We start from the raw sequence: 25,778 nt of genomic DNA on the forward strand, positions 1-25,778 counted from the left end.
AGTTATGAAAGAAAGGGGTATGTGATTGTTTTTCAGGCAAATGGGACTTTCACACTACAATGTAAGTCCCAAAGTTAAGCATAAGGGGCAGTCATAGTGGCTGTTGCCATGACAATGTCCCAGTCTTAAAGTAGAACAAATGGTATGTTTCAAATAGGGCAATGTCAATACCTTCCATTATGCTAAAGCAACTGTAGCCCAGTTCCTAGCCTGTTGAGGTGTATTTTGCAGTCGTATTTGGAGGGGAAGATGCTAAATTTTAGGTCAGTTGAAGATGACCACGCAACCATTTTACATAGTACTACATGTATACCTCATACCTGGGCCAGAGTACCAGTCCATACATGTGTACTTAAAATATTTCCCCTGTACACAGACCTCCATCAGAGCAGACCCTGTGGACCTGCAGTTCTCTGAGATGAAGACAGATGAAAGGAGTCCAAGTGGGGAGAACACAGTGAGTAAATTTTATTAGCCAGTATCCAGTAATTTTTGTACTTGTATCCAGAAATTTTTGTACTTGGTAGAAAAAATCTTTAAAGAATTTTTTTTGGAAATTTTTAAAATTTTTCCATTAGATTTTGAGGTTGAAAATCTTGAAATTTTACTGAGATTTATTTTAGTTTTCAATGAAGCATGAAAACAGTGTTGTTCATGTGTTCTGAAGACTGTTGTTACATGGCAGGTTAGTGTTGTGTTGGGGAAGAAGACATTGTTCCTGTTCAACATCAACGATCCTGACAACCCCATTGAGCTTGCCTTCCAGCCGCGCTATGGCAACATTGTTACATACAAATGGTAAGACAATATTCTTTCTGCTCTATGTCTCATAGAATAGACTGGAGTTCATTTTAAAGAGACTTGACAGTTATGAGTTAAGCATCTTCAGGGCTCAAAATATCACCTGCATATGCAGGTTAGTGCAGGTAAAATGGGATCTGTGCAGGTATTTCTGGTGTCTACCTAACCTGTACTGGTCCATGTACTGGGTTTTACATGTAAATGTCATGTGATGAAGGTGTATGTGGATTGTTATTAGCTGCATTAACTGTTACCACCTATTAAGTATCAAAGAAAAAATAGCAATGGTTCCTCAACAATTCTAGTATGATCCATATATACTTCCTAAAGTGTGTGCAGGTAAAGTTTGTCTGGTGCAGCAGGGCTCCAGACTAACTTTTTGACCTAGGAGCATGGCGCTCCTAACTCCTAAAACTTAGGAGCGCCAGCAAAAAGTTAGGAGCACCACTATGAAAGGTTGGGAGCACAAGCAAACGTCTGAAGCCATACAAAATATTACTCCAATAATCAATGTTTTTGACTAGAGGTGGGTATGGCTTAAAGAATTAATTAGGGGTGTTATATATTATATATAGTTACAGTAACCAAACAAGAAACAAGAGAATACATGAGATCACTTTCAAGTAATATAACACTGATTCCTTACAATATATGATTTTTATAATGTTTCATAAGTTAATACACACAATCAGGAAGAGTAAATTAACCTTACTGCTAAAGGTGAAACTTGACTGTTACATATACAACAACAACAAACTAAAGAAGTCTACAAGAAAATCTGCAAGCCAACAGAGGAGAAAGTGTAGCCAGGACTGTCAGGTACATTTTGTATTTCTTTTGTATCTCTTCTACTTTGTTAAGAACATAGCTGAAAATAGATGCACTGGAAAATTAGAGGTTTACTTCTAGCCTGTAACATCAGTGTTAACTTATATAAAAAAAATCTGTGTACAAACAATTCATATTTTCAGTTGAAAAAATGTAGCAGAAAAGATGTGTTCGAAGGGCAAATCAATCGAACTTTTCCCAACAAACGACATCTATTTATCAGTCTTTTGAAAATAAAGACTGCAACAAAAGTAATATCTGAAGGAACCGTGAAAAAATCGCGACCTCCGTTCAACATTTTCTACGACTTCAGTGCCGACACAGCCCCCCTCCCCAGTTTGTCATCGTCGCATTAGCTGTTAATTTTCCCGCATTCCACCGACAAACAAGCAAAAAAACCCTCCAAAAGAATCCTGTACATGTACTTATCACCAAGGACTTTAGGCATTCGATGAGTTTTCGTCAAAGTTACACGCTTTTGAAGCGTTCCTGCGTGATTTTTCCCGCGATCACAGCGGGGATATCAGATATTCCACCAATAATGGCGGCCGGGCGAGCTACGTCACGCCGAAATGGCCAATGGGGTGCGACTCTCGCGAGATGTGAGTTACTGCGAGACTTGCGCGATACTTGAGTTAGAATCAAAATGGCGGCTCGGTGAAGGCCGAAATCGGCGAATTTTGAACTTTGAGCGAAGTTTTCGGGGGAAAATAAGGGCGTTGCTCATTTTTTTTATTGGCGCGCCGTGCGACCATCGTTTAAAAAATAGGCGCATTATTAAAATTACGGGCGCATTGCGACCAAATCTAGTCGCAGTCACGAGCCCTGTGCAGGTATACATAATTTGCAATGTTCAGGGATAAACAAGTCCATTAGCCCGATTGTCTCGGGCAAGTAAAAGTGCTGTTTGGGCAAGCAGAGACTTGCCCAACGGGCAAGTAAGAATTTCTAGATGTGACCCGCTCAAATTACCACTGAGTGTGACAGCACATGGGGCTGAATGCCTACCTATAGTGACCATGTCATTTTTAAGCCAGTAGAAACATCGATTTTGGATGATAGGGCCACATCAAAACTCAAAAACTTTCTCGTCAGTGAGGTAAACAAAGTGAAAATACATAGAAAAATGTAATCTAAATTTCGGGCAAGTGAAAATTTGGTTCGGGCAAGTAAATTTTTCATGTACTTGCCCGATAGGACAAGTGAATTTTTGAAAACTTGTCTAACCCTGATGTTACCTGCACCAGTGCAGGTATGCTGAAAAAAGTATTTGTATCCCTGGTCTTGCAGTGTATGAAGTTGGTGATGCCATCTATAAAATTGACTTGTTTGTTTAAATAGCTTTCCATGTAGCCTCAGTCTGTATCAGTTACTTTAGCACATCTTTCATGAATTCTTTCTCTCCTGAACCTGTAGGTATGGAGATGGTTACATCATGATTGGGTTCTCCCATGGGTTCTTCATTGTCATCTCTACACATATGAAAGAGATAGGACAGGTAAGAAAATATGTGTTTCACCCAATCTTGTACAATCATCCATGTTTTCAAGTCTTCAAGTTTTCAATGTCATAATAAAGCTTTGCCTTCCAATGCCAGTAATTGTAGACTCAATTATCTACTATCATGTTTTAGATATGATTTGGTCAACATCAATATATCATGTGCTGAAATATTGTTTTCTTGTACATGTCAATTTTATGTCACAAGCTTATTTTTGCAAAGAACCTAGTAAATTTTAGTGACCTTCTAATGTTAGATAGATTGATTTGAGCTGCACATTCCTTAAGCTAAAGGGGGAATTTTATCAACTACCTATATGTCATTTGTAAACAATAGAACACGTTCGAACGACATTCCCCGAAACCGACCAGTGTCAAGGAGCTCAGTGAACTGGAGGTATTCACGTTTGTTGGGCGGCCCTGGCACCCGCACATGTTCAGTGAAATGTTTGTTGGATATTGTTATATGATGTAGGGCTGTTGGCCTTTGCCGCTTGGGCTATGTTCAGAAAGAAAAGACAGTTTTTCAGTCAAGAAAAACTTACTTATTTTCTTGTCCTCTGGCTCGACATATGTTGTTCAATGTATATAATATATTTGACAGTTTTTTTGTTTTTAGTTTTTATTTTCAATCAAGAAAAACTTACTTATTTTCTTATCCTCTGGTTCAACATATGTTGTTCAATGTGTTTTTTATATTCTACATGTATATATAAGGACGAGAGCAGTGACATAGACAGTGAGTTTGTGAGCAAAATCTCCCACAACATAGAAGTGTTTTCTGTGATTCAAATTCCTTTATTCAGTTACATGTTTTGCACAAGCAGTCCTTAGTAACCAGTACCATATTGGTACATAAATTAATGTTTATCATCGTGAGCACATTTTTGTCTTAGACCATGTCAAGTTCTGGTCTGTTTTTCAGGTGTTTCTCTGCAAAAATAGAATGATTGAAAAGCCAACCTATATATGTAACATATTGTACATCCCAACCACTTTTATTCCGTGCCCCACACAGGAACTGTTCCAGGCTCGGAACCACAAGGACTCGCTGAACTACATCGCTGTGTCGGTGTCCCTGAACAAGGCTGCATCATGTGGGGATAACTGGTTAGTATCTTACGTACTATATGCTACTTCACATCTATATTATTTGGTAAGAGTCAACCAACACCAATCTGGCATGAGAGTATTAACCATCATTTCCTTCTGTTACATGTGGATATCAAAGATAGTCTATACATATTATGTTTTGTTGATAAAGGCTAGACATCGAGGTAGTAAGATACGCCAAATAGCAGTTACTCAACCAACTGGATATGAATCATACATGTGTATGTTATATATCATTATGATTTTGAAACTGTCAGAGGTTTCAGATAACATCCGTTATCTTTCGTCAGTGACACAGAAAGGTCTGATCAACCTGGAAGAAATTGGTAAAAGGAAATGGCTTAATGCAATTCACTCCCCAAAAAATGTTACATTTGCACATAACTCACTCACTACAATATTATGACATTGACAACATACTGGTCCACACTACAATATGCAACGAGTTCTATAACCCATTTGCAATCTGTTCCAGTGTGAAGATCCACGACCTGTCTGAACTGAAGGAAGTGTATGCCATTATAACCTTGGAAGAAGAGCAGAAGGGGCTGGACAAGCTGCAGTGGGCAGATGATGGTCAGTTGCTGGCCGTGTCCAGCCAGCGCGGAGGGCTGCACGTCTACCTGACCAAACTGCCCATGCTGAGTGACACCAACGGCACACGTGTGGCCTTCCTGACCTCACTACTGGAGGTCACCATAACCAATGGATATGAGCAGGTTAGAGTCCATTGTGTATACTTGTGACTGGACAGTGTCTGACTAGTAAAAGTCTAAAATTTGCATGCATCACCTTCAGGCACATTCAGGTGTATCAGCTGCAGGTGCACCAGCTGCAGGTGTATCAGCTGCAGGTGCATAAGCTTCAGGCACATTCAGGTGTATCAGCTGCAGGTGCACCAGCTGCAGGTGTATCAGCTACAGTTGCGTAAGCTTCAGGCACATTCAGGTGTATCAGCTGCAGGTGTATCAGCTGCAGGTGTATCAGCTGCAGGTGCATAAGCTTCAGGCACATTCAGGTGTATCAGCTGCAGGTGCACCAGCTGCAGGTGTATCAGCTATAGTTGCATAAGTTTCAGGCACATTCAGGTGTATCAGCTGCAGGTGCGTTCAGGTGCATCAGCTGCATGCAGGTGCATCAGCTGCAGGTGCATCAAGTCTGATGTGTAGGTTCATACTGTTGCCTGATGTCCTGCAGACCTGTTTTGTCTTGGTCCTCTTGCAAATTATATTGCAATATGATCACTAAAGCAGGCCCATTAGCTGAAAAGAGATGGATACCAACCTGAAGCTAGGATTACAATGTAGTCATGAGTTTGTAGAAGGTCCTTAAACATGTATTTTATGTAATACAGGAGCCCACAGTATCCATCAGTATAGAGGTGGAGCCTACATTTCTGGCCTTGGGACCGTACCACATGGCTGCAGGGATGAACAACCGGGCATGGTTCTATGTTCTAGGAGACAAAGGTGGGGACAATTCCTCTATTTCATGTCAGTGGGAACTTTGCCAGTTTGATTCGACTACAAGTGATAATATCAAGATAACTTCTATCTAGTCTGTAGCAGGCTTTTAGCTAGGATTTTATCATAGGGTGTCCAAATTTCTTGCCGTTAGTCGAGCGCTGCAGGTGCGAGTATTGAAGGGGGTCTGGGGACATCCTCACTCAGAAAAATTTTGAAATTTATAATTCTCTGAAACACCATTTCCCACATCTTTAGGTGCAAATTTTGGGGAATGAAGCGAATTTACTGTCACACAGGCCACATTTGATCTGTAGCATCCCTGGTCAACCAGAATTTCATACTTGTCAGAGGATGTGCTCCCCAGTGTAAGGCCGTACAATTTGAGTTATATTTTAACAGGCGTACAATGTACGCCTGTATGCCTGCCTGGCTAAAAGCCTGGTCTGTAGTGTACAGAGAGACTAGCTACAAATGTAGATGTTTCCCAAGAACCAACTGATTAGCACAGCACACCATCTAATCATTATGTCGCATGACAAGGACCTGCTCTCACCAGTCATTGTAACCAATCAGAGCTTGTCTTTCGAATTAATCTAATAGATACAAAATGAAAATGCTATCATTAGTTTTTAGTTATTCTATTCAACAATGCTGTAAGCCAACCTGCTTCCAGGCTTTAAAGATGACATAAAAGTGGACGCATTTTCATCATGTCCTTTGGATATCCTTACAATGTCATGTTTTTCAGGCCCTGAGAAGCTGAAGGACAAAGAGTACCTTGGAACCATCACCAGTATGAAGTTAAATGCTGACTATGCTGCTGTCATGTTTGAAGGGAAGGTACAGCTGCACTTGGTAAGTCATGATGTGTGTTTCTGTTGCTACTACATTGCACAAAACATTCATGAGTAGCCAAACCAAATATGTGTTACACCGTAATGCCCGCAAATCAACAGTTTATAATGATCATTCTGCACAGTCATGTACATGTGTATGAAGAGTATACGACATGCTGAATGTCAATGATATTACATTTTGCAGACAAATCTAATATTATAGTTGAAACCACTAAAACCATACAATGACCACTATTACTATTAGGGAGATGGCACTCAGTTTACTGAGCTTGGCTGACGTGTCTAAGATGCTCTACATACTTTTTCAGCTTATTTTCAGTGATTCGTCCATTTTTAAACCTCCAGATTCAAACCTCCTTGTGATGTCAGCTGTGCACCCAAAAAAAGTAGAAAAGACAATGGACCTTTCCGGAATGAAACACCGAGTCCAGGCCAAATTATGATGAGCAGATTTTAAGGGAAAAATACAGATTTTAAGGTCAATGCTCAGATGATTTTTAACTTCAGCGAGATCCAGTCAAACTAAAAATTCAGCAGACGTTTGCTTGAATTGTGCTGCAGGCTTTAAGACAGCTATATTCAGTGCCATTTTTAGACTGAGATAAAAAAATCAACGTTTTCTTTGTTATTTCCCTCAGGTGGAGACCGAGGGAATGGAGGTAAATGAAGAGAGAGAAGCCAAACTCTTTCCTGACAAAGATGGCAACAGTCGCATCACCTGTCACGACCTCACCAACGACTTCTTCATCTATGGAACTGATGTAAGATTATAGTCTAACTACTATTGATACAGCTCTCACTTACCAGCTCAATTTTTTTGAAAATTAGCTTGAGAAGAAGAAAATGGGCGGATTGAAATTAATTAGACACAGATTGAGATTATCCTAGTCATAATATGACATCATCAACATGACTAATACCAGAGACCAACCAACCATTCATACATGTATATTTTGACTTTGATGTTATTTAAAGTCTTTGCTTGTATCATGGAAAGATATGAGAATATATGAAATGGGTTCTGTGCATACTGTATAACAGGCAATACTTAAATCTGGAGAAACACTAAATAAAAGACATTATAATTTTGCTTTGTTTGCTTGTCAAAAGATCTTTCTTTGCAAGCTTCAGTGGAAAGTTCAAAACTGGTTGCCAATTGTCCATAGTGACGTTATAAGCTGCAAAGTCACTGTTTAATGTAAAAGACTCGAGCTGGAGGTATAGTTTTTTTTTTACAGTTTGATGTTGAATAACACCAGAAGGGTGCATATTTTGTGCAAATTCCGGTTATTAAGCATTATCATTTTCAAATGTAATTTCTTAGAATTTACGTTTGATGTTATTTGTGTCTTGATATGCCCTACAAAGTGTTATAATCAGAAGATTCTATCTTTGTTGGCCCAGGTTTGTGCTGTTGAAGGAATGTATTATGACATAACCTTTTTCTTTATTTAGACTGGAAGTCTGCACTTCTTTTTGATTGAGGACTGGAACATAGTGAACGAGTACCGTCATGTGGTGGGGATCAAGAAACTGTTCCCCGACAGCGGAGGCACACGACTGGTCTTCATAGACGACAAGACTGACGGCTTCGTCTACAACCCTGTAAGTCACTCATGCTACACAGGAGCATCTGAACTTTAAACAACATTTGCACCAGTCAGATGTGCAAAAAATGAGGTTAGGTGGGACACTCACTGGTTGTTTAGACAGTGTAAGATGACCGGCTGCTGCCATGCCACGTTCCTGTGAACCTGGTTTGTTATGAAAGGGCGGTTATACCGGCTATGTGTCATATAAATACAAATTACGGATACAGATTGATGTAAATGGCTGTTATTTCCATAATCTATTAGAAACATTTACAACACAGTGCTCAAAATACTTTTTTCAGCCAGGTTGCTCAGGTGGCAACCTGAGTCAAAAGCGAGGTTGCGCCATCAATATTTCAGGTTGAACCACTTCCAAGTTATTCATCCAATTGACAGTTATTACATTAGTTTTACTTTCTTCAAATCAGTTACTTATCCATTATCTTTCCTTCCAGTTACATGTAACTACATAATATTCAATAAATCCAAATGAATAAAAAAGCTTATGCACGTATACGTAGGTGGGGGGGAAAGCAGTGTTCCAACTGCAAAATTTCAGGTTGTGCGCTACGTTAACTTGGTTTCAAGTTAAGTTGCACCAAGCAAAATGTGGTTGCATTAGCAAATGTGCAAGTGGGTATTTGGGGCACTGCAACGTCATGTTTATCACATGAGTTGACAGTGTACCAAAGGTATGAGGTTGTGGAACCCTAGTTCATTTATGACATTTAGGCAAATAGATTTTGCTATAGTCTGATTAATATTGTTTCAATCTTTACATGTTCTTTCTATATCCAGGTGAATGATCACTGTGTGGAGATCCCTAACTTCCCCCCTGCAGTGCGAGGGGTCCTGTGGGAGCAGTGGACCTTTGATAAGGTAACCTCAGACAACACTTATAATCTAACCCATTCTGGATTAAAGTTAAAGTGTAGTTTCCAACACAAAAATTGGACTTACCCAAATTTTCAATAGTTCAGCTTCAGTCTTTGTAAATGAATGAGCGATCTTCTGATCTGTTTTGTCATGCTAGGAAGATAGACCACGTGACTCAGTGAGCAGTGTATCATAAGTTTCAGAAAGTCTATGGTGCCCCTGTCTATGTTGATGGCCTACATGTATTTACATCTAGGGCCTTATAATTGCTCAACAGAGACAGGGAGTGCAATATAGACCTTTGAGTGTATGGCTACTGCATATTGACAAAATTTAATACAGAACTCATACTGACTTGCACAGTGTGACAGTACCATACAGTGTAACAGTACCATTATTTGAGTTCATTTACATACTGTAAAATACTCAGTGGTTTTATGTTTGAGGCTCTTGTGGCAATCCCTCCACCACAAACTCAAAACCAAAGCAAAAAGTTTTGTTCTGTTCTCAGCCGCCCACCCCCTTGTCTCAGTGCTTCCTGTACATAATACATATAATAAGTTGTTATCATTTCTGTATCCCTGCAGTGCGTGTTTGTAGTGTACGACGAGGAAAAACTCTACACCTATGCTTACAGCAGAGCTTCTATCAAAGGTAAGTGAAAGAAATCAATGTGATCATGCTTCAGTCTGAGGTCCCGTATATACCAGCATGCAGAGATGACACCAGGAACTGTAAATTTCACACTCTTGGCCATGTACTGTCAGTCTGGTGATCCAAACCGGGGGTCGGGCTGGAATCTCGGGTGATACAGAATACACCATGTCATATTCTATATGTAAATGAATTTGAATGCCAATAACTTCTTCTCTCTTATGTATGAGGACGACCTGAACTGATGTCCTTAGGCTACTGAAAGCTATGTGTATGGCTTATCAGCTTTGCCGTAACATTTAGATAGTAATTTGAAATCAAAGCATACACAAAGTAATTCATATACATGTCTAGTAGTCTATTTGATGTTATGTGTATCCCAGCATATTGTACTGACTGTATGATGTTTGTTAGCTGTCAGCTTCAGTTCTTTGGAGAAGCCAGCTGAAATTCGTACGTACAAAATAGGAGTATCACAAATACATGTGGCACTAAACACAAAGCACTACTAGTACTTGTTAGAGCCATTAAACTCTTTTCACGCTCACTATACAGTGCAAGCAACATGGCTGTATATGATACATGAAAAAGGCTTATGGTGTCAACTGCGTATCTTTTCTTGTGACCAATGTGAGAGAACATACTGGATATTTCAAGTACTTTGATTATGTGCTACAAAAAATATTCCAACATCAGCTAGGGTGCACGAGAGCGTTGCACTTGGGCCAATTTTTCAATATTTATATTAATTTTTCCACTTTCAGTATAGAACACTATACCACAATTGGTTACATGCATGGTGCTTTTTTTCAATTTTTTGGTCAGTGACAGTGGTTTAAAAGTATGTATGAAAAATTGTATTTTGGATTGTATGTTTAATAAACGTCAACAAAATATGATGAATAAAAAATGCTAATAGTAATTCTGGATGCCATTGTTGCACCCTAATCTTGGAATAGCCAAAACAGGTCAAAGCAGGGAATAAAAATGGCCAGTAAAAATGCACATTCCCACAAACCACTTTGTAATTTGTTGCCCACCCAACTGCACCAACTTGCGCTGACATCTAAAATGTAACCAAAACAAAATTTTGCCATGCTAGCACTAGCAGATCTGCTATTTTTTCAGACGCTATTTTAATGATTTATTCAAATTGAAATGTCATGAATTCTTGCTGTGGACACAGCACAAAAGGTTCAACATTTAAATAAGGACTACTGCTGATTGAACACATTCTTTACTTTGACTGAATATGTTGTCAAGCAGCTAATACAGTATCATGTTGCCAGGGTTGGACAAGTTTTCTAAAATTCACTTGTCCTATCGGGCAACTACGTGAAGAATTTACTTGCTCGAACCAACTTTTCACTTGCCCAAAATTAAATGACTTTTTGTATGTAGTTTTCACTTCCAGCAATGGAATTCTTTTATTATTGGATTTTTTTCTGTGTTCAACGATGCTTGATGTCCATGCTGTGAAAAGTATATCAAAATCTAACTCATGGAAAAATCTAACTTGCCCGATCAGGCAAGTGGGGTAGAACATGTGCTTGCCCGATCGGCATTTTCACTTGTCCGGGACAATTGGGCTAATGGACTTGTCCAACCCTGCAGGCCCTGCGATTTCCTTTGCTGGCACGACCAAGCTCCCCTATGGACAGCTGCCCATCCTGCTGTACAATGGTGAGGTGACCTGTCAGACCCAGGGCGGTCGCCTCACCTCCTTCGTGCTGGAGACACACAGCTTCCACGACATAGAACGACTTCAGGAGCAGCCTCAGTCTGAGGTAGGAAATGTTAAAGAAATCTAAGACACTTTTTGAAGCATTTAACTTAAATTCTACAAAATTTTTCTAGTTGGACAGTACACTGTAGAATTATATTGATGTTAAGTTTACAATAATTATAATATGGGAACTTGTTCTTGTGAAACAAGTTCAGAACATTTGGAATTTTTTCTTGTTTTATCTTGATTATGCAAATAAGGCTATAAATATTATACTTCTAGTCCATTCTAAATAATGGTCTTCTGTACCAAAATTACATGGTGGAAATACTTTCCTTTGGCAGAATTTTGTGTTTACATGACATCATGAATTATGTAAATGACTTGCAAGGGGATATGTACCTTTTAACTACTATAACTTAATATACATCTCTCAACTTAACAAAACACCCCTCTAGTGCCAGAGGAATAATTTTTGAACATTCATTAAAAAATCTTATTATATTAAAGGCTTGGTAATAATTCATGCTGTCTACTTCTTCTATCAGGTCAAATCATCCCTGGACCAGTGCTTAAGCTTGAAAAGGTAAAATCATTATCGCTTCGCTCACTTGGTGGTTTTATTCGGTGGTTATACTACATTCGTGCTTATGCAAAGGACCAGGTGTTATGACACCATATACACCTCGGGGCGGGTCAGTGTTACCCTTAATTTTGTATTATTCCATTTGAACCTTATACATAATTATGCATAACCATTGGAAACTTATGCATAATTATGCATAACCCTCAAACTTTATGTACAGTTATGCCAATCCCCAGACTAATCCCCAGGGGGTTGTTATTGGCTGCTATGTATTACATCATTTCTACTTACAGCTTATGATATCAGCACATATGGGTGTACGGTTGCTAAGATATAGGACGTCACTCCCAACTAAAACAGGAACTCCCAAATTAAACTGGAGGGTCTTTTGAATAACTGCATTTTGCTATCTTATTACGTGGATGTCTAACCTTCATCGACATATTTTTCCAACTATTGTAGATACAAGGAAGCCTGGGGCCTTTGTATGTTCCTGAATGAGCCTGAAAGTTGGAAGAAGCTGGGCCAGGCATCACTGGAGAAGCTGGAGTTGGAGTACTCCATCCGGGTGTTCAGGGAGCTGGGGGATGCTGGGCTGGTCTGGTCGCTGGAGAGAATCAAGGTCAGCTGTACACACACAGTATTGCTTCACTTAGCTTCAAGTCCATCTTCATCAATCCTAAACTTGGATAAACAGTTATCATATTACATCGTTCATCTTTTTATCTTTGCCCTTTTTTATAAGAAAGAAAGTGTTTTCTTATCCCATGGCCATATCCTCAACACAAAGTCTTAGAGTGAAATTTTAATTTGATCAATCATATCTGTTATGACTTCATTGCTAAATTTACTATTATAATTGTAGAGTACTGTGTATGCAGTTAAACCTGCCTAAAAGCTGGTTCACATATGCATATATTTGCAAGTCCGTATGAGGTCCATATGGAATTCTTAGCCTCTACCAGACTCCATAAGTCACTGTAGAAATAGTAAAAATTGGACAAAATTATTTGTATAGCCAGATATAACACGCCAGAGGAGTTAGCTACGTTGCAAACCATAGTCCACGGCTAGCTAACTCCTCTGGCATGTTATTTGTCGATGTCTACTATTTTTCCAGTGACCTGTGGAGCCTGGTAGAGGCCAAGTATTCCATACAATTATGGACCTTATTTGAATATATTATGCATGTGTGAGCTCACCTTAGAGGTCACATCTTCAAGCCATAACCTGCTCCAAAATGCCAACATTTCCCAAGAAAAAGGTTTCTTACACTTATAGAAATAGCTAAACTTTCTTTCCAACACTGAATTAATATAGGGACTTACCCTAAATTTTCAGCCAACTCCGTCGACCTTGTTCACAGAATGACCCTATCTCCAGCAGTGACGTCAGGAACACGCCACTTTTGCAGGAGGGGGTCATAAGTATCAGAAAGTCTGTGCCACCCCCCGTCTCTGTTGAGTGTGGGCCGGTGGGCTCTAATGTACACTGCCTCCTTCACTCCTCGCGCGAAGAAATCCTGTTCTGAGTCTAAGATTTTGACCAACGAAAGGGTAAAAAGATAGGGTCATTCTGTGAACAAGGTCGACGGAGTTGGACGAAAATTTAGGGTAAGTCCCTATATTAATTCAGTGTTGGAAAGAAAGTTTAGCTATTTCTATAATGTATTTTACCAACACAGATGAACTTTCATGCTAAGTTTCTTACACTTCTTTCACAAGCCATGCTGAATGACATGAAAATCCACCCACCACGCATGCCTCTAATTGTGACCTTTCCCCTGATCTCAGAACACAGAGGATGAGAACCTGCTGGCTGGCCATGTGGCCATGTTCCTGGAGGACTTCAACACTGCCCAGGAGCTGTACCTGGCCTCCAGCAGTCCTGTTGCTGCACTGGATGTACGTAAAGGCTGCATGTGTCTTCATACCAGGGTTCTAGCCAGCGTGCGTCCTTCCGTTTTGCGGCTAGGGACGGACAGAAATTTTGCCCATTCCGTCCTCCGTGAAAGACAAAAATCCATTTAAGAAATGAAATTTTGCAAAGATCTCCAGAAATTTAGCTTGAACCAAGCTAAGTCTAGACTCAACAAGCAAAATTTGCCCCTCAAAGTGCAGGAAATAGTGTTTCAGCTGGGGGTCTGGATTTTAAAAAAGAAACAAGGATCATTGCACCTTCTGCGCTTGACAGGGTTTTCATTCAAAATCAAGGAGATGGAAAACAGCGGTCATGTCATATAGTGATCATGACTACTGACAGTGTAATGGGTCATTTGAATGTCTTTGATTATACCTGGTACTAGTCTCTTTGTGTATCACTGTAAGCTTATCTTACATGTATCTGCCACACCAGGGCAAGCTGTTTTGTATGGTCTTAATTGTCAGGCATACATCTACGGCCTTGTAACTTGAAAAACTAATCTATATATAGTCTTTCTCAAATAGTATTGCCAGCTTATCAGAATGTGCATTCTGAATAATTATTCAATATTAATTGTGCACATTGCAATATGATGATATTCAGTTTAACATTATATAATTTATAGTTTTTAATGTTGCTTTCCTGCTTCTTGTTCATGACCAGATGAGGCGAGATCTGCTCCATTGGGACCAGGCCCTGCAGCTGGCCAAACGGCTGGCTCCTGACCAGATCCCCTACATCTCCAAGGAATATGCACAGCAGATGGAGTTCACGTAAGCAGGCATTTTCTTCAGACTGGCTTTTCATGAAATTTTGCAAAACACAATTATATAATATTGCAATGCCTCGGATCAACGTAGTCCAAGCTTAACTTTGTCCAATGTTCATCTACTAGTCATTCAACATTTTAGGTTAAGATATAAGTACATGTACATGTACTTTGTATGTTTTTTCTTTGATAATACAATGTCAACATTTGTATGGAATGATTTTGATAAATATGAAATTAGATGATTATGTTTTAAACTTGTAACACCACAATCTCTACATGTATCTGAATTAATATCCTTCTCACTCAATCACACACAATATCTTTCAGTGGTGACTACAGCAATGCATTGGCCCATTATGAAAAAGGAATCACCCGGATACCAGAGGTGAGTACAATGACAGTGCACACTTTACTTTGTCCAGTGAGACCGAGTGTCCAGGTGACTTTACTTGACTGTAATTGTATTGTTAAACTTGAATCTGAGGATGTTGAACTTGGGCAATTGTGTTCAAGAAACTTCAAGTTGGTCTGTAATGATTTTTTGTTCTCATGTACAATGTGTAATCCACAAGGACTTCTAAGAACGCAGATAAAATTGCAGGCTAGTTTTGGTGTGTGCTAAATGATGAACATGTTGAAGTTAACTTTCATGTTGAACTTCTTACAGTACCGTGACCATGATGAGGCCTGTGCTGCTGGTATTGCTAGAATGTCCATCAGAATGGGAGATATCAGAAAGTGAGTATTTTAAACGCATACATGGAAAGCGTCATGCATTTTGCATTAAGCATATTTCAGTTAGTAAACATAGATCGGTTGGCTGACATCATTCGTAGCTTGGGAAAATGACAGCTCAGAGACGACGGTATTCTACCGGTTTCGACTGTATTTGTCTTTCTCAAGGATGATGGGTTGGCTGATATGAATGTCATTAAATTTGATGATTTTTAAAAATTTTTACCTCACTTTCCTTGTTTATAGAAAAGTTTTGGAAATGTTGAGCGTTGATTAAAGTAACACCTGTAAGAAATATAGACAAAATGTGCACTTTACATACATTGTATGAGATGAGAGGCATCCAATAAGTTCTCAGCCTTATTCAGAAACATGGCAAACAACTCAAATTCTCTGGCATGAAGTACATGTGCATACTAATATTTTTTTATTGTAGTCCTGGACTTTTCTTTATGATTACTGGCAATGGCTTTTCTCTTAAGTTTTGATGAATGTTCACAATGTCGTGTGTTTGTCCAATTCTTTTGACCTGTTGACTTGTCCACAGAGGGGTCAGTCTGGCCATGAAGATGCCCAGTAGAACTCTGAAGAAGGACTGTGCTGCCATTTTGGAAAATATGAAGGTAGAGTAGCTAATGTGTTATTATAACAACTTGCCCATTATGTTGTTCAACAGCAACATTAGGTCACAGTACCACCTAGATGAAAACGTACAGGAGACCACAAAACTAATTCATGTGACATTTAGCTTAAATACATGTTCATGTACATGTACAATGTACATTGTACTTCAATCATTGATCAGATGTAAACTATTGATAAAGAGAGAGACCAGACACAGGTGGTATTTTTGTTTTGTGTTCTTTTTGTGAATATAAGTATTGTTTGATGGCAAGTTGAAGAAGAGTCATGACTGAGTCAATACTTCTTTGAATTGAATTAAATGCTCTGGCTTTGGAATGATATACTTGATTTACCTCAACATGTAGGCATGACCCAAAGTAGCTGATGAATAGAACAGCACACTATCTGGTACCTCTATGTTACATGATTGTATAATGTTACAATTAAGATTAGGAATGATTCCTATTCTTGAAATTCATGACATTAAATTGGTTTTGACTTACATTATACAACTTAGTAATGCTTTGAATAGTAGGTTTGCTTCACATTATGTTATTTTTAAATGGTATCTTTAATACCATTTTCTTTTGTTACACAGCAATATTCCGAATCAGCAGTCCTGTATGAGAAGGGTGGGTACTTTGATAAGGCTGCATCTGTCTACATCCGCAGCAAGAACTGGTATGTAATTATTTCACACATTAAACGATTTTTCTTTAAACCTGTTGAATACAAGATGTTCAACATGTATAACCTGTTTTTTTCTAGATGACTACATTGTGTATTGCAAGACATCTGAGCCATGGTTGAGTACATCTTTTTATCAATAAGAATCTGGTCAATTATGTTCTAAGTTTTGCCAGTGGGAGACAATAATCTTTCTTTTCCTTCAGGGCTAAAGTTGGAGAACTTCTGCCTAAAGTCAGCTCCCCCAAAATCCATGCGCAGTATGCCAAGGCCAAGGAAGCTGAGGGCCGCTACAAGGAGGCCGCACTGGCTTATGAAAGTGCTAAGGACTACGATAACGTCATCAGGTACAGTCTTTGTTTTAGGGAGATGTCATAAGTAGCCTGGGTACCATCCAGATAGTAGTTAGCTTATATTTAGTTTATCATACACTATATGAAGTTGCCTTTCACTCCGACTTTTATCATACACTATATACAGTCGCTTCTCTGCTATTCTGTCTGGGAACCTTGACATCTCTTAGTGTTATGTCTGAAATCATCCAAATTTTGAATGAGGGCACTGGTTGGTCTGAATTACACATTGAGCAAATTAAGTTATTCGAATACCCGAAATGCCTTCTGTCCCTTGGTGTTGGAACGCCTGTTCGACAGAGCGCCCTAGAACCCATTCCTTGATTCGCTCCTTAACTGACATCACCACCAACCCGTTTGAATGTACATTGTACAGTTCCCCAACTGATGTCCTGTCTTTCACAGGATCCAGCTAGATCATCTCCAGAACCCTGAGGAGGCTGTGAAGATCATCAGGGAAACCAACTCTGTGGAGGGGGCCAAGATGGTGGCCAGGTATGAAACTTGCTTTTGTTTGACACTCCAAATTTAGACAGTCTAGACAAGCCCTAAATTGGAGACATCGTAACAAGGGAAGGAGGAGACAAAAGGGGGAGGAGACATACATGGTAACAAGGGGGGGAGGAGAGAATGGGAGGGGAGGAGACACAGTGACAGTAAGGGGATGAGAGGGTTAACATGATGACAAGGGGAGGGGAGACAATGACAAAGGGAGATGTGGGAGGAGATGACAAGAAGAAGGGAAGCAGGGAGTGGTGACAAGAAGAGGAAAGGTGGGAAAGTCATGATAAGAAAGGGAGGTGAGAAATGAGACATGACAAGAGGGGGGCATGAAGAAGATCACCTGGTGGAATTGAGGGAAAATGATGACAGGAAGAGGATTGGTCATAGGAACATGGACAGGACACTCAGCAGGTCATTTACTGGCCATTGATGAAAACTTGTGCCGTTTGCATTGTCAGGTTCTTCCAGAGGCTGAATGACTTTGGATCAGCCATCCAGTTCCTGGTGATGTCCAAATGCAATGATGAAGCCTTCCAGATAGCACAGCAGCATGGGCAGATGGAGGTGTATGCTGATATCATAGGTGGAGTATTCTCAAAATTCTGTATTCAATATCATTGATTCGGAAGGAAATTGAATGTTGCACATTTTACTAGCAGCATATATCGATATATCTCCTTTCGCCGTCGGATAACCTATATCCATTGCTTTTTAAAAACGCTATTTAGGCACATCAAGTCAAAGGGTGATAGTTTTAAATTGCAATATCCTTAAAATATTGCAATTTGAAACTAACGTCCATCAACTTGATATCCAGAAATACCCTGTTTTTAAAAGGCAACAGATATAGGTTACCCAACAGATAAAGGTGAACTAGCATTATTAGTACAATCATAATGTAATTGAAATGACACATGTTACTTACATTGTACAGACTTAGGAAGAGTGCATAATATGATGAAAACTCATTTCTCATGGAGAATCCAGATTTCAGTGAGAAAATGCCTCAACTACTTTCTACTTCATGTATCCTCAGAACGGAGAACAATGCCATGTGGCAAACAATAGCATTATTACAAATTCAAGCAAAGACATTGTACAGAAGTCCTTGAGTTGAGCAAAATTAACTGAGAAAAAAAAAACAGATTTGAATTTATCCAGTTCAAGATGTTTTCAAGGTAGGTGCATTATTTAACTAGTAAATTGAGTTTTTCCAACATGTTGACTCTGTCTCCAGGCCCTGATGCCACCAACGATGATTATCAGAGCATCGCCCTCTACTTTGAGAATGAGAGAAACCACTTCTTGGCAGGGAAGTTCTTCTACCTGTGTGGGCAATATGGCAGGGTAAGCAGTGACATATATTGTTACATATAACTAGAGTTCGGGGACCTCATACCTCCATGAAATATTTATTGCTTTTTTGTGGATGGTATGTATGTTTATAGTCGGTTGTATGTGAGAGTAATGGTTATATAATATAAATGTGTTGGGAAAGTAGTGGCGTATCTATTTAATGACACAGAGGATGTCCATCTGATTAGTAATTATCAAAATGTGACACTTAATTGTGTAATGTGCGTTTAAGAGGTCGACGGCATATGGTAGCGTGGTGTTCCTTAAGCTTGATGTTTGGTATTTAAAATGTCTAAGGTTGTCAGCATTATTGAGGTTCGACTATGTGCCTCAGAGCTGTGTGGTGGGAGGAAGTTGGGAAACTCAGAAAGAAGAAGGGATGTGGCCAACTTTAGTCAGATGGTGATTTGATTTTCCACCAATATGTCATAACATCAGCTGTTCACACGGTACAAAAACGAGATGCACACTTTCCTCTGACAGCCCTACACCAACTGTAAGATGAATACTTGGCGCCAACCCCGTCTGCTAAAAAACAAGTACCATTGGCTGCGAAAGAGACAACTAACAACTGTCCCTTATCGTAACAAAATCAGAACATCTGTATCGCCCATAAAACTTCTGACACCCAACCCAGATGAGAGGACCTAATGGCATTTTAATCACCATGTCACTCAAATCAGCAGTACAGTATGTGAGACATCCATACCTGTTAAGCATTATCGTTAAATGTACCTCAACTTCTTACAATTATACTTACGCTTCACATCTCCATGATATCCTAAGCAGACATAAATAAAACTAATTATCATATTAAAAAAACTCGGGGTTCCCCAAACAGCTGTCACCTCACCATCTGCTTGGAGCTAAGCCCATTAACAAACACATAAAGCACGATGCCTGTACCAATATATCTCAAATATAGGGGTGATTTCTGATATTATTACATCGATTATAACGACAGATATGGCTCCCAAAATCTCATCGATTCGAGCTTTCATCACACCCCACCAACACAAGTATGAAACCAATCCATCCAGCAGTTCTTGAGTAATCATCTACACAGACAGAGACACATAACAGAAAATATAACCTCCATTCCATGACATTTCATGGAGGTAACTAGGCAAATGTACACACTATATACATGCTTTACATTAAAAAAGTACCCCTGGCAAAAATAATGTGTAATACATCCCTAAGATTTTGATGCAGCTGTAGTTGGTGCCAACAGCCAAGAAGGTAATTTCAGAGTTTTTATGAATTGTCAACACTGAAAAGCCTTGAATGAATATATGGTAGTGCAGACTGAGGTAGCATTAGTGATAACATGAAATTATATCAGTCCAGCATCAATGCAGCACCAATCAAGCATTACAAACCGCTCTTGCAAGGGATATTTTCACCAGCAATTGGAGATGGGATTTAAAAGATCTGGATATTGATGCTAAAGTTTCAGAAAATCTCAGTTGAAAGTTGAATCTGCAGATTGAGTTGAACTAAATGATATTTTGTCCTCTGGACAGGCCCTGAAACACTTCCTGAAGTGTCCATCAGGAGATGACAGCCAGGCTATAGAGATGGCCATAGAAACGGTGAGTTTCTTCTTCTTTTTCTTCTTCCAGTCTTGTGTCAACTTTTTTAAATTGAAGACTCTGACACAGTGGTGGGTGAGGGTAGTCTTGGTGTGGAGGGGTGGTCGCTAGGTTTTGTAATGTAAGTTTCTTTGTGTTTGAAAGAGAATCAAAGAAGAGAGTTTCAAGTTGCACTGCTGTCAATGGACATTCCATCTACATGTCTTGATGTTGGATTATTGATGGATTTATGTATTGTAACCTCAAGAAAAGAAGTTGACCATGAGTACAAGAAAGAAAATCAGTAGCCTACTTTTATAACGTTTCATATTCAATTTGTCAGTATAGGTTTACGCATCCAAGTGTATGTGTGTGTTTGTAAGCCTATTAAGTACAATTAGACGTCAATTACTGCATGACGTATCATCATCTTTTCCCAGGTTGGAGCTGCAAATGATGACACCCTAACTCATCAACTTATTGACTACCTGATGGGAGAAACAGATGGCATGCCTAAGGTAAATAACTGTACATATTACATGATTATTATGCCATAATAGTAATAATAGCTTTATTACACAACAATCAAGTATAATTACATATTCACCTTATACCATAGTTTCTCATGCAACATAACCATTTAATAAGAGCTGTATGCAAAATTCTGATGGCTTGATTAAAACGCGATTTCATGTCAGCTCCATGAGTCCCCATTTCTCCCATTGCCTGCCTGTAGGATGCCAAGTACCTGTTCCGACTCTACATGGCGCTGAAGCAGTTTCGGGAGGCAGCCAGGACTGCCATCATTATTGCAAGGGAGGAACAAAATGCTGGTATGGAGTTTCTGACAGTGTGCAATTCCAAATGCACAGCATTTTTATAGGTACTAGGTAGTCAACATGCATACTCACCGTTGGGTCTTTATCCTTGCTTCGTACTTCGTACTTCGAAACACTAGAGGTGAGTAGAAACAGTAAGTCTTCCAGGATTGGAACCCGGGCCTGCCAGCTCAGTAAACCAATGTTGCAAACCGCTGGTCTAAGACCAAAAGTTCCAGACTGGTTAGACTGATCTGTTGGTGACGCTTGAACCCCACTGTTACACTTGAACTTGTCATGAGTAGGAGTGTGCCTTATCATCCTTTGATATCATTAGTATGGCCACCTGCAGTCTAATTTGAATTTGAACTTTATAAGTCATCTACTGGTATCATTGTCTAATATCCTAGTGAGGTGAGAGGTTGTCTTCAGGATCATTCATCTGTGAATAGTTTAAACTGTGTTATCCATTCCAATACTGGAGCACTTTGAGATTTCCTACTATCGCTATCACTGCAGTTCCCTCCCGAACCACTTCTGTGCCACTGCAAGTACTAGGCTGCTTACCTCTAATAGACCACTGTAAGATGACTGACATTAACTGTGGTTTGTTGTATTGTACAGGGAACTACCGTAATGCCCATGATGTGCTGTTCAGCATGTACACGGAGTTACGCAGTCACCAGATCCGGATCCCCTCCGAGATGGCAACTAACCTGCTGATCCTGCACAGCTACATCCTAGTCAAGGTCAGTCATGCAACAAACTTACAACAAACTTTGTAAAAGTTATGTAAAATTAGAAACTTTCAGGCAACATTTGGGAACATATTTCACTCCCTCTCCTCCATTATGCAAAAATGTAAGTTCCAAACCAGCCCTTTGCAGAAATGGACCATAATGCAATCCCCATGTACTCAAACAAGGACTATTCCAACATTGCCCACTTCAACATGGAACTTTTCCCCAATTTGACCCCCATGCAAGAATGGGCTCGTCCAAAAACACCCAAAGAAAAGTGGAGTCTCCCAAATACTACATCTACATACATGTACATGTTCAAATTTCATTGTACACAATTTACTGTTGTTTCGCATGTCTGACCATAGTTTCCTGTTTATAATACTGTAAATGCAGAAATGTTCGCGGTGGATTTAATGTTCGCGGTTTTCGCGGTGACCACTTCACCGCGAAATTAAATCCACCGCGAATATTTTTCTATTATGATATTAGACTGCAGTCTGTGGTGTTACCGCGAAATTAAATCCACCGCGAAAAGTCCTTTTTCCCGCTACTGCGAAATTAAATCCCCGCGAACTTAAATGCATTTACAGTAAGTTTTTGCCTTTTCGTTAAATGCAATTCTTCTCCTCAGATCCATGTGAAGAAAGGAGATCATAAGAAAGGAGCCCGACTGCTGATAAGAGTGGCGAACAACATCAGCAAGTTCCCTTCTCGTAAGTATCTTTGGCTCAATCACTGTGTCAGGTTCTGATCTTGTCTGTGTTATGCAAACTCTGCTGGCTGTTACTGGCCCCTCCTTGGAGAGTTTGTGCATGAAAGCCAAAGTTAAAAAAAAAGTCAGTAACATCAATCATTGATATATGGAGCCTTTTAGGGTAAGGTTTAGCTGAGTCCCTATATCATCATGGAAACCAGCTACTTGGCACTGCTGGCACCACAGGCTAGATGATACTGGCAAGGGCTAGTCCAGGGTGAGAAATGTGATCATCTCATCCATACACACTCTGGTATGCATGCATGGCAAAAACAACTTCCTGGGCTTTTTGCCATTGGAGACCTTGAGACACCTTGTGTCCTCTGTTGAAACATAGATCAAGGAATACACCTTTTCCGGCTTCCTAGGACTATTGTAGGGCTCAATACATTTGTTTGCTAGCCACGGATTAGCAAATGAAAGTATTGAGCCAGCTGTACCTACAGAGGACTTTGGACTGTTAAATCATGTACCATGACGTTTTCTTTCAGACATTGTCCCAATCCTGACTTCTACTGTGATTGAATGCCATCGGTCAGGACTACGTAACTCGTCCTTCAGCTATGCTGCCATGTTGATGAGACCAGAATATCGGAACCAGATTGACCTGAAGTATAAGAAGAAAATCGAGGCTATTGTCAGGTTAGAAAAATGGTGTTCTTGTAGTATAGTGTGCGTGTGAGTGTGCCTTATAAGTTACATGCTGTGAAAAGATTAGAAGCCAGCTGAAACTGTTTTAGACAATGCCTTTCAATTGTAGGAATTTTCTAGAAATGGAACACCATGGTCCAGAGAACCTCAGTCTTCTGACTTATCTTGGATTTTTCAAATTACAGCAAGAACCAGTCAGATCCCTTCATTTGAAGAGAAGGTTACGTAGGAGGTCCACTAGCAGGGACTTTATAAATCACACACAAGTACACACATAATGTAGCAGAGCAAGAAATTCAGCAACAAAGAACATCCTGACTGTTGGTGTTTGTTGATATGATATAATAAATAAGTGCTTTCATTGGTAAATTCATGCATCTTAGCCAAAGATCATACAAGAAGAATCTTACTAGTTCTTAGGATTCTAATGAAGATTGGTAAAAAAAAGGGGCAAGCAGTGTTTACATAATAGTATATCTATTAGGATCATGGTACCCAGGCTAGTTTTGTGTTGTCCAGAAACCTTACATTGTTTATGTTCCGGTATTCCGGAAACTTATGATTGCTTAATATGTTCCTTGTTGTCCGGGAAACCCACCGATGTTAATGATCATCGTTTTTTTTTTGTTCTCCAGGAAACCCGATAAGACAGAGGAAGAGGAGCCTACTGCTCCATGTCCTTTCTGTGACTATGCCCTGCCTGAGATGGAGCTGGTGTGCCCAGAGTGCAAGAACAACATCCCCTACTGCATCATCACTGTAAGTACACTGATGTCCTTGTTATGAAACAATGTTAAGGTCATTGATGCAGATAAGATGAGTCCAGACAACAAAGACAGCAGAGCTTGCATGACTTTATTCCTTCTCCCAAGACTCCAACACATGGAATTCCAGCATGACATTTTCTTAGATCAGGCTCTCCCCTGGACTGTTACACTTTCATGTAGGGAGCTTTCTAATACTTAATTATGGTCTTAGTTGTTCCTTAGTGGGCTCACAACAGTCCTATACAGTTAAAACTGTCTATAGCGGCCACTCAAGGGACTGGAGAAATTTGGCTACTATAGACAGGTGGCCACTATAGAGAAAATGTTGATCAATTGACCATGAGCAAGCTACACATGATTTCAGTTCCCACTAATCTTTCTCATCAAGTAACATTGTCTCAATCGGTAAATTCACCGACAAAGACTTGCACTTTAATGCTCAAGGCATGCATACCTTCTGCTACCGCCAAAATGACCCTGTCAGGAACTCCAAATCCTCGCAAACTACAATTTCAAACTCGGCGCAGGGTGACATAAGGCTGCAGTATGGTTGCAATAGGCAGTGTTTCTGTATCAACGGGACCGGAAATCGTGTGGCCGTGGCCGCGTTGGACAGGTGGCCGCTAAGCCTATTTCTTAATCATTACAAATCCAAGGGACCGACAAAAAATGACCACTAATATGGCCAGGTGGCTGCTATGCACAGGTGGCCGCTAATGCAGGTTTGACTGTATACCTGGGCCGGAGTACCGGTCCATTTGGGTGTTCCAGACCAGTCCATATTTTACGGTTTGGCTTGGGCTTCAAAGTTGTATTGCAGGGGCTTCCACTAATGATTTGAACGCACTGAAAGCGTGTGGACAACAAATCTTCTTAACTTCTGGCTCATTTTGCATTGAATTGGGATTTTTCATGTGGACATGACATAGATAAAATACAACACGGTGTATTCCACATCACCGCAGATTGGATCACCCTCCAGATGATCCTACCCACAGTCTGGCGGGTACCAAGGGTGATATGAAATACACCGTGTTGGAGTCTATATTATGCAAACTCAGCATTGATAATTGCTGAAGTACGTTGTACATAATGAAGAATCATTATGGCAAACATGTGCAGAAATAGGGAAAATGTTCTGAATGTAGCAATGTACGACTGCTTACAAATACAAATCGCAGTACTGGTAAAATTCTATTTTCACTCCCTGTATCTGGGGTAGACATCATAATGCAGTGTGCAATGTTGTTCTTCAGGGGCGCCATCTGGTGAAGGACAACTGGACTGCATGCCCCAGCTGTGACTTCCCTGCTCTTTTCTCAGAATTCAACAGGTAAGTACAAGAATGTGCTGATTTTAAATTACTAGACTGATAGTAACTAACGTCAAATCAAGAGTCCAGGACACAGTCAGATATTTACAAGTGGCTCATTGCTGTTTGCTTGGCCAGCCAGGTGACTGTAGTGCTAGTATTACTGTAGGATACATGTACATGTATTGTATTTTCTGTTTGAAAAG

General features: G+C 39.8%; 1 protein-coding gene across 1 annotated transcript in view; it reads left to right on the top strand.

Moving 5' to 3' along the window:
* The window catches only part of LOC118411552 (WD repeat-containing protein 19-like), a gene marked incomplete in the record, with an annotated part of 33,235 nt that overhangs the window by 5,800 nt on the left and 1,657 nt on the right, over window positions 1–25,778 (top strand). Inside the window, 32 exon segments of the mRNA XM_035813905.1 lie at window positions 377–457; window positions 686–798; window positions 3,046–3,127; window positions 4,148–4,239; window positions 4,718–4,961; window positions 5,597–5,711; window positions 6,457–6,563; window positions 7,204–7,326; window positions 8,021–8,170; window positions 8,956–9,036; window positions 9,621–9,687; window positions 11,302–11,474; window positions 11,962–11,999; window positions 12,462–12,621; window positions 13,793–13,903; window positions 14,586–14,695; window positions 15,022–15,079; window positions 15,362–15,432; window positions 15,977–16,052; window positions 16,652–16,734; window positions 16,947–17,087; window positions 17,499–17,588; window positions 18,056–18,180; window positions 18,835–18,944; window positions 20,480–20,548; window positions 20,968–21,045; window positions 21,264–21,360; window positions 21,970–22,094; window positions 22,720–22,801; window positions 23,334–23,484; window positions 24,129–24,252; window positions 25,517–25,593. Coding sequence (XP_035669798.1) covers window positions 377–457; window positions 686–798; window positions 3,046–3,127; window positions 4,148–4,239; window positions 4,718–4,961; window positions 5,597–5,711; window positions 6,457–6,563; window positions 7,204–7,326; window positions 8,021–8,170; window positions 8,956–9,036; window positions 9,621–9,687; window positions 11,302–11,474; window positions 11,962–11,999; window positions 12,462–12,621; window positions 13,793–13,903; window positions 14,586–14,695; window positions 15,022–15,079; window positions 15,362–15,432; window positions 15,977–16,052; window positions 16,652–16,734; window positions 16,947–17,087; window positions 17,499–17,588; window positions 18,056–18,180; window positions 18,835–18,944; window positions 20,480–20,548; window positions 20,968–21,045; window positions 21,264–21,360; window positions 21,970–22,094; window positions 22,720–22,801; window positions 23,334–23,484; window positions 24,129–24,252; window positions 25,517–25,593 — 3,404 coding nt within the window.

This window comes from Branchiostoma floridae, chromosome 3 (assembly GCF_000003815.2).
Source record: "Branchiostoma floridae strain S238N-H82 chromosome 3, Bfl_VNyyK, whole genome shotgun sequence".
Taxonomy (NCBI): Eukaryota; Metazoa; Chordata; class Leptocardii; order Amphioxiformes; family Branchiostomatidae; genus Branchiostoma; species Branchiostoma floridae.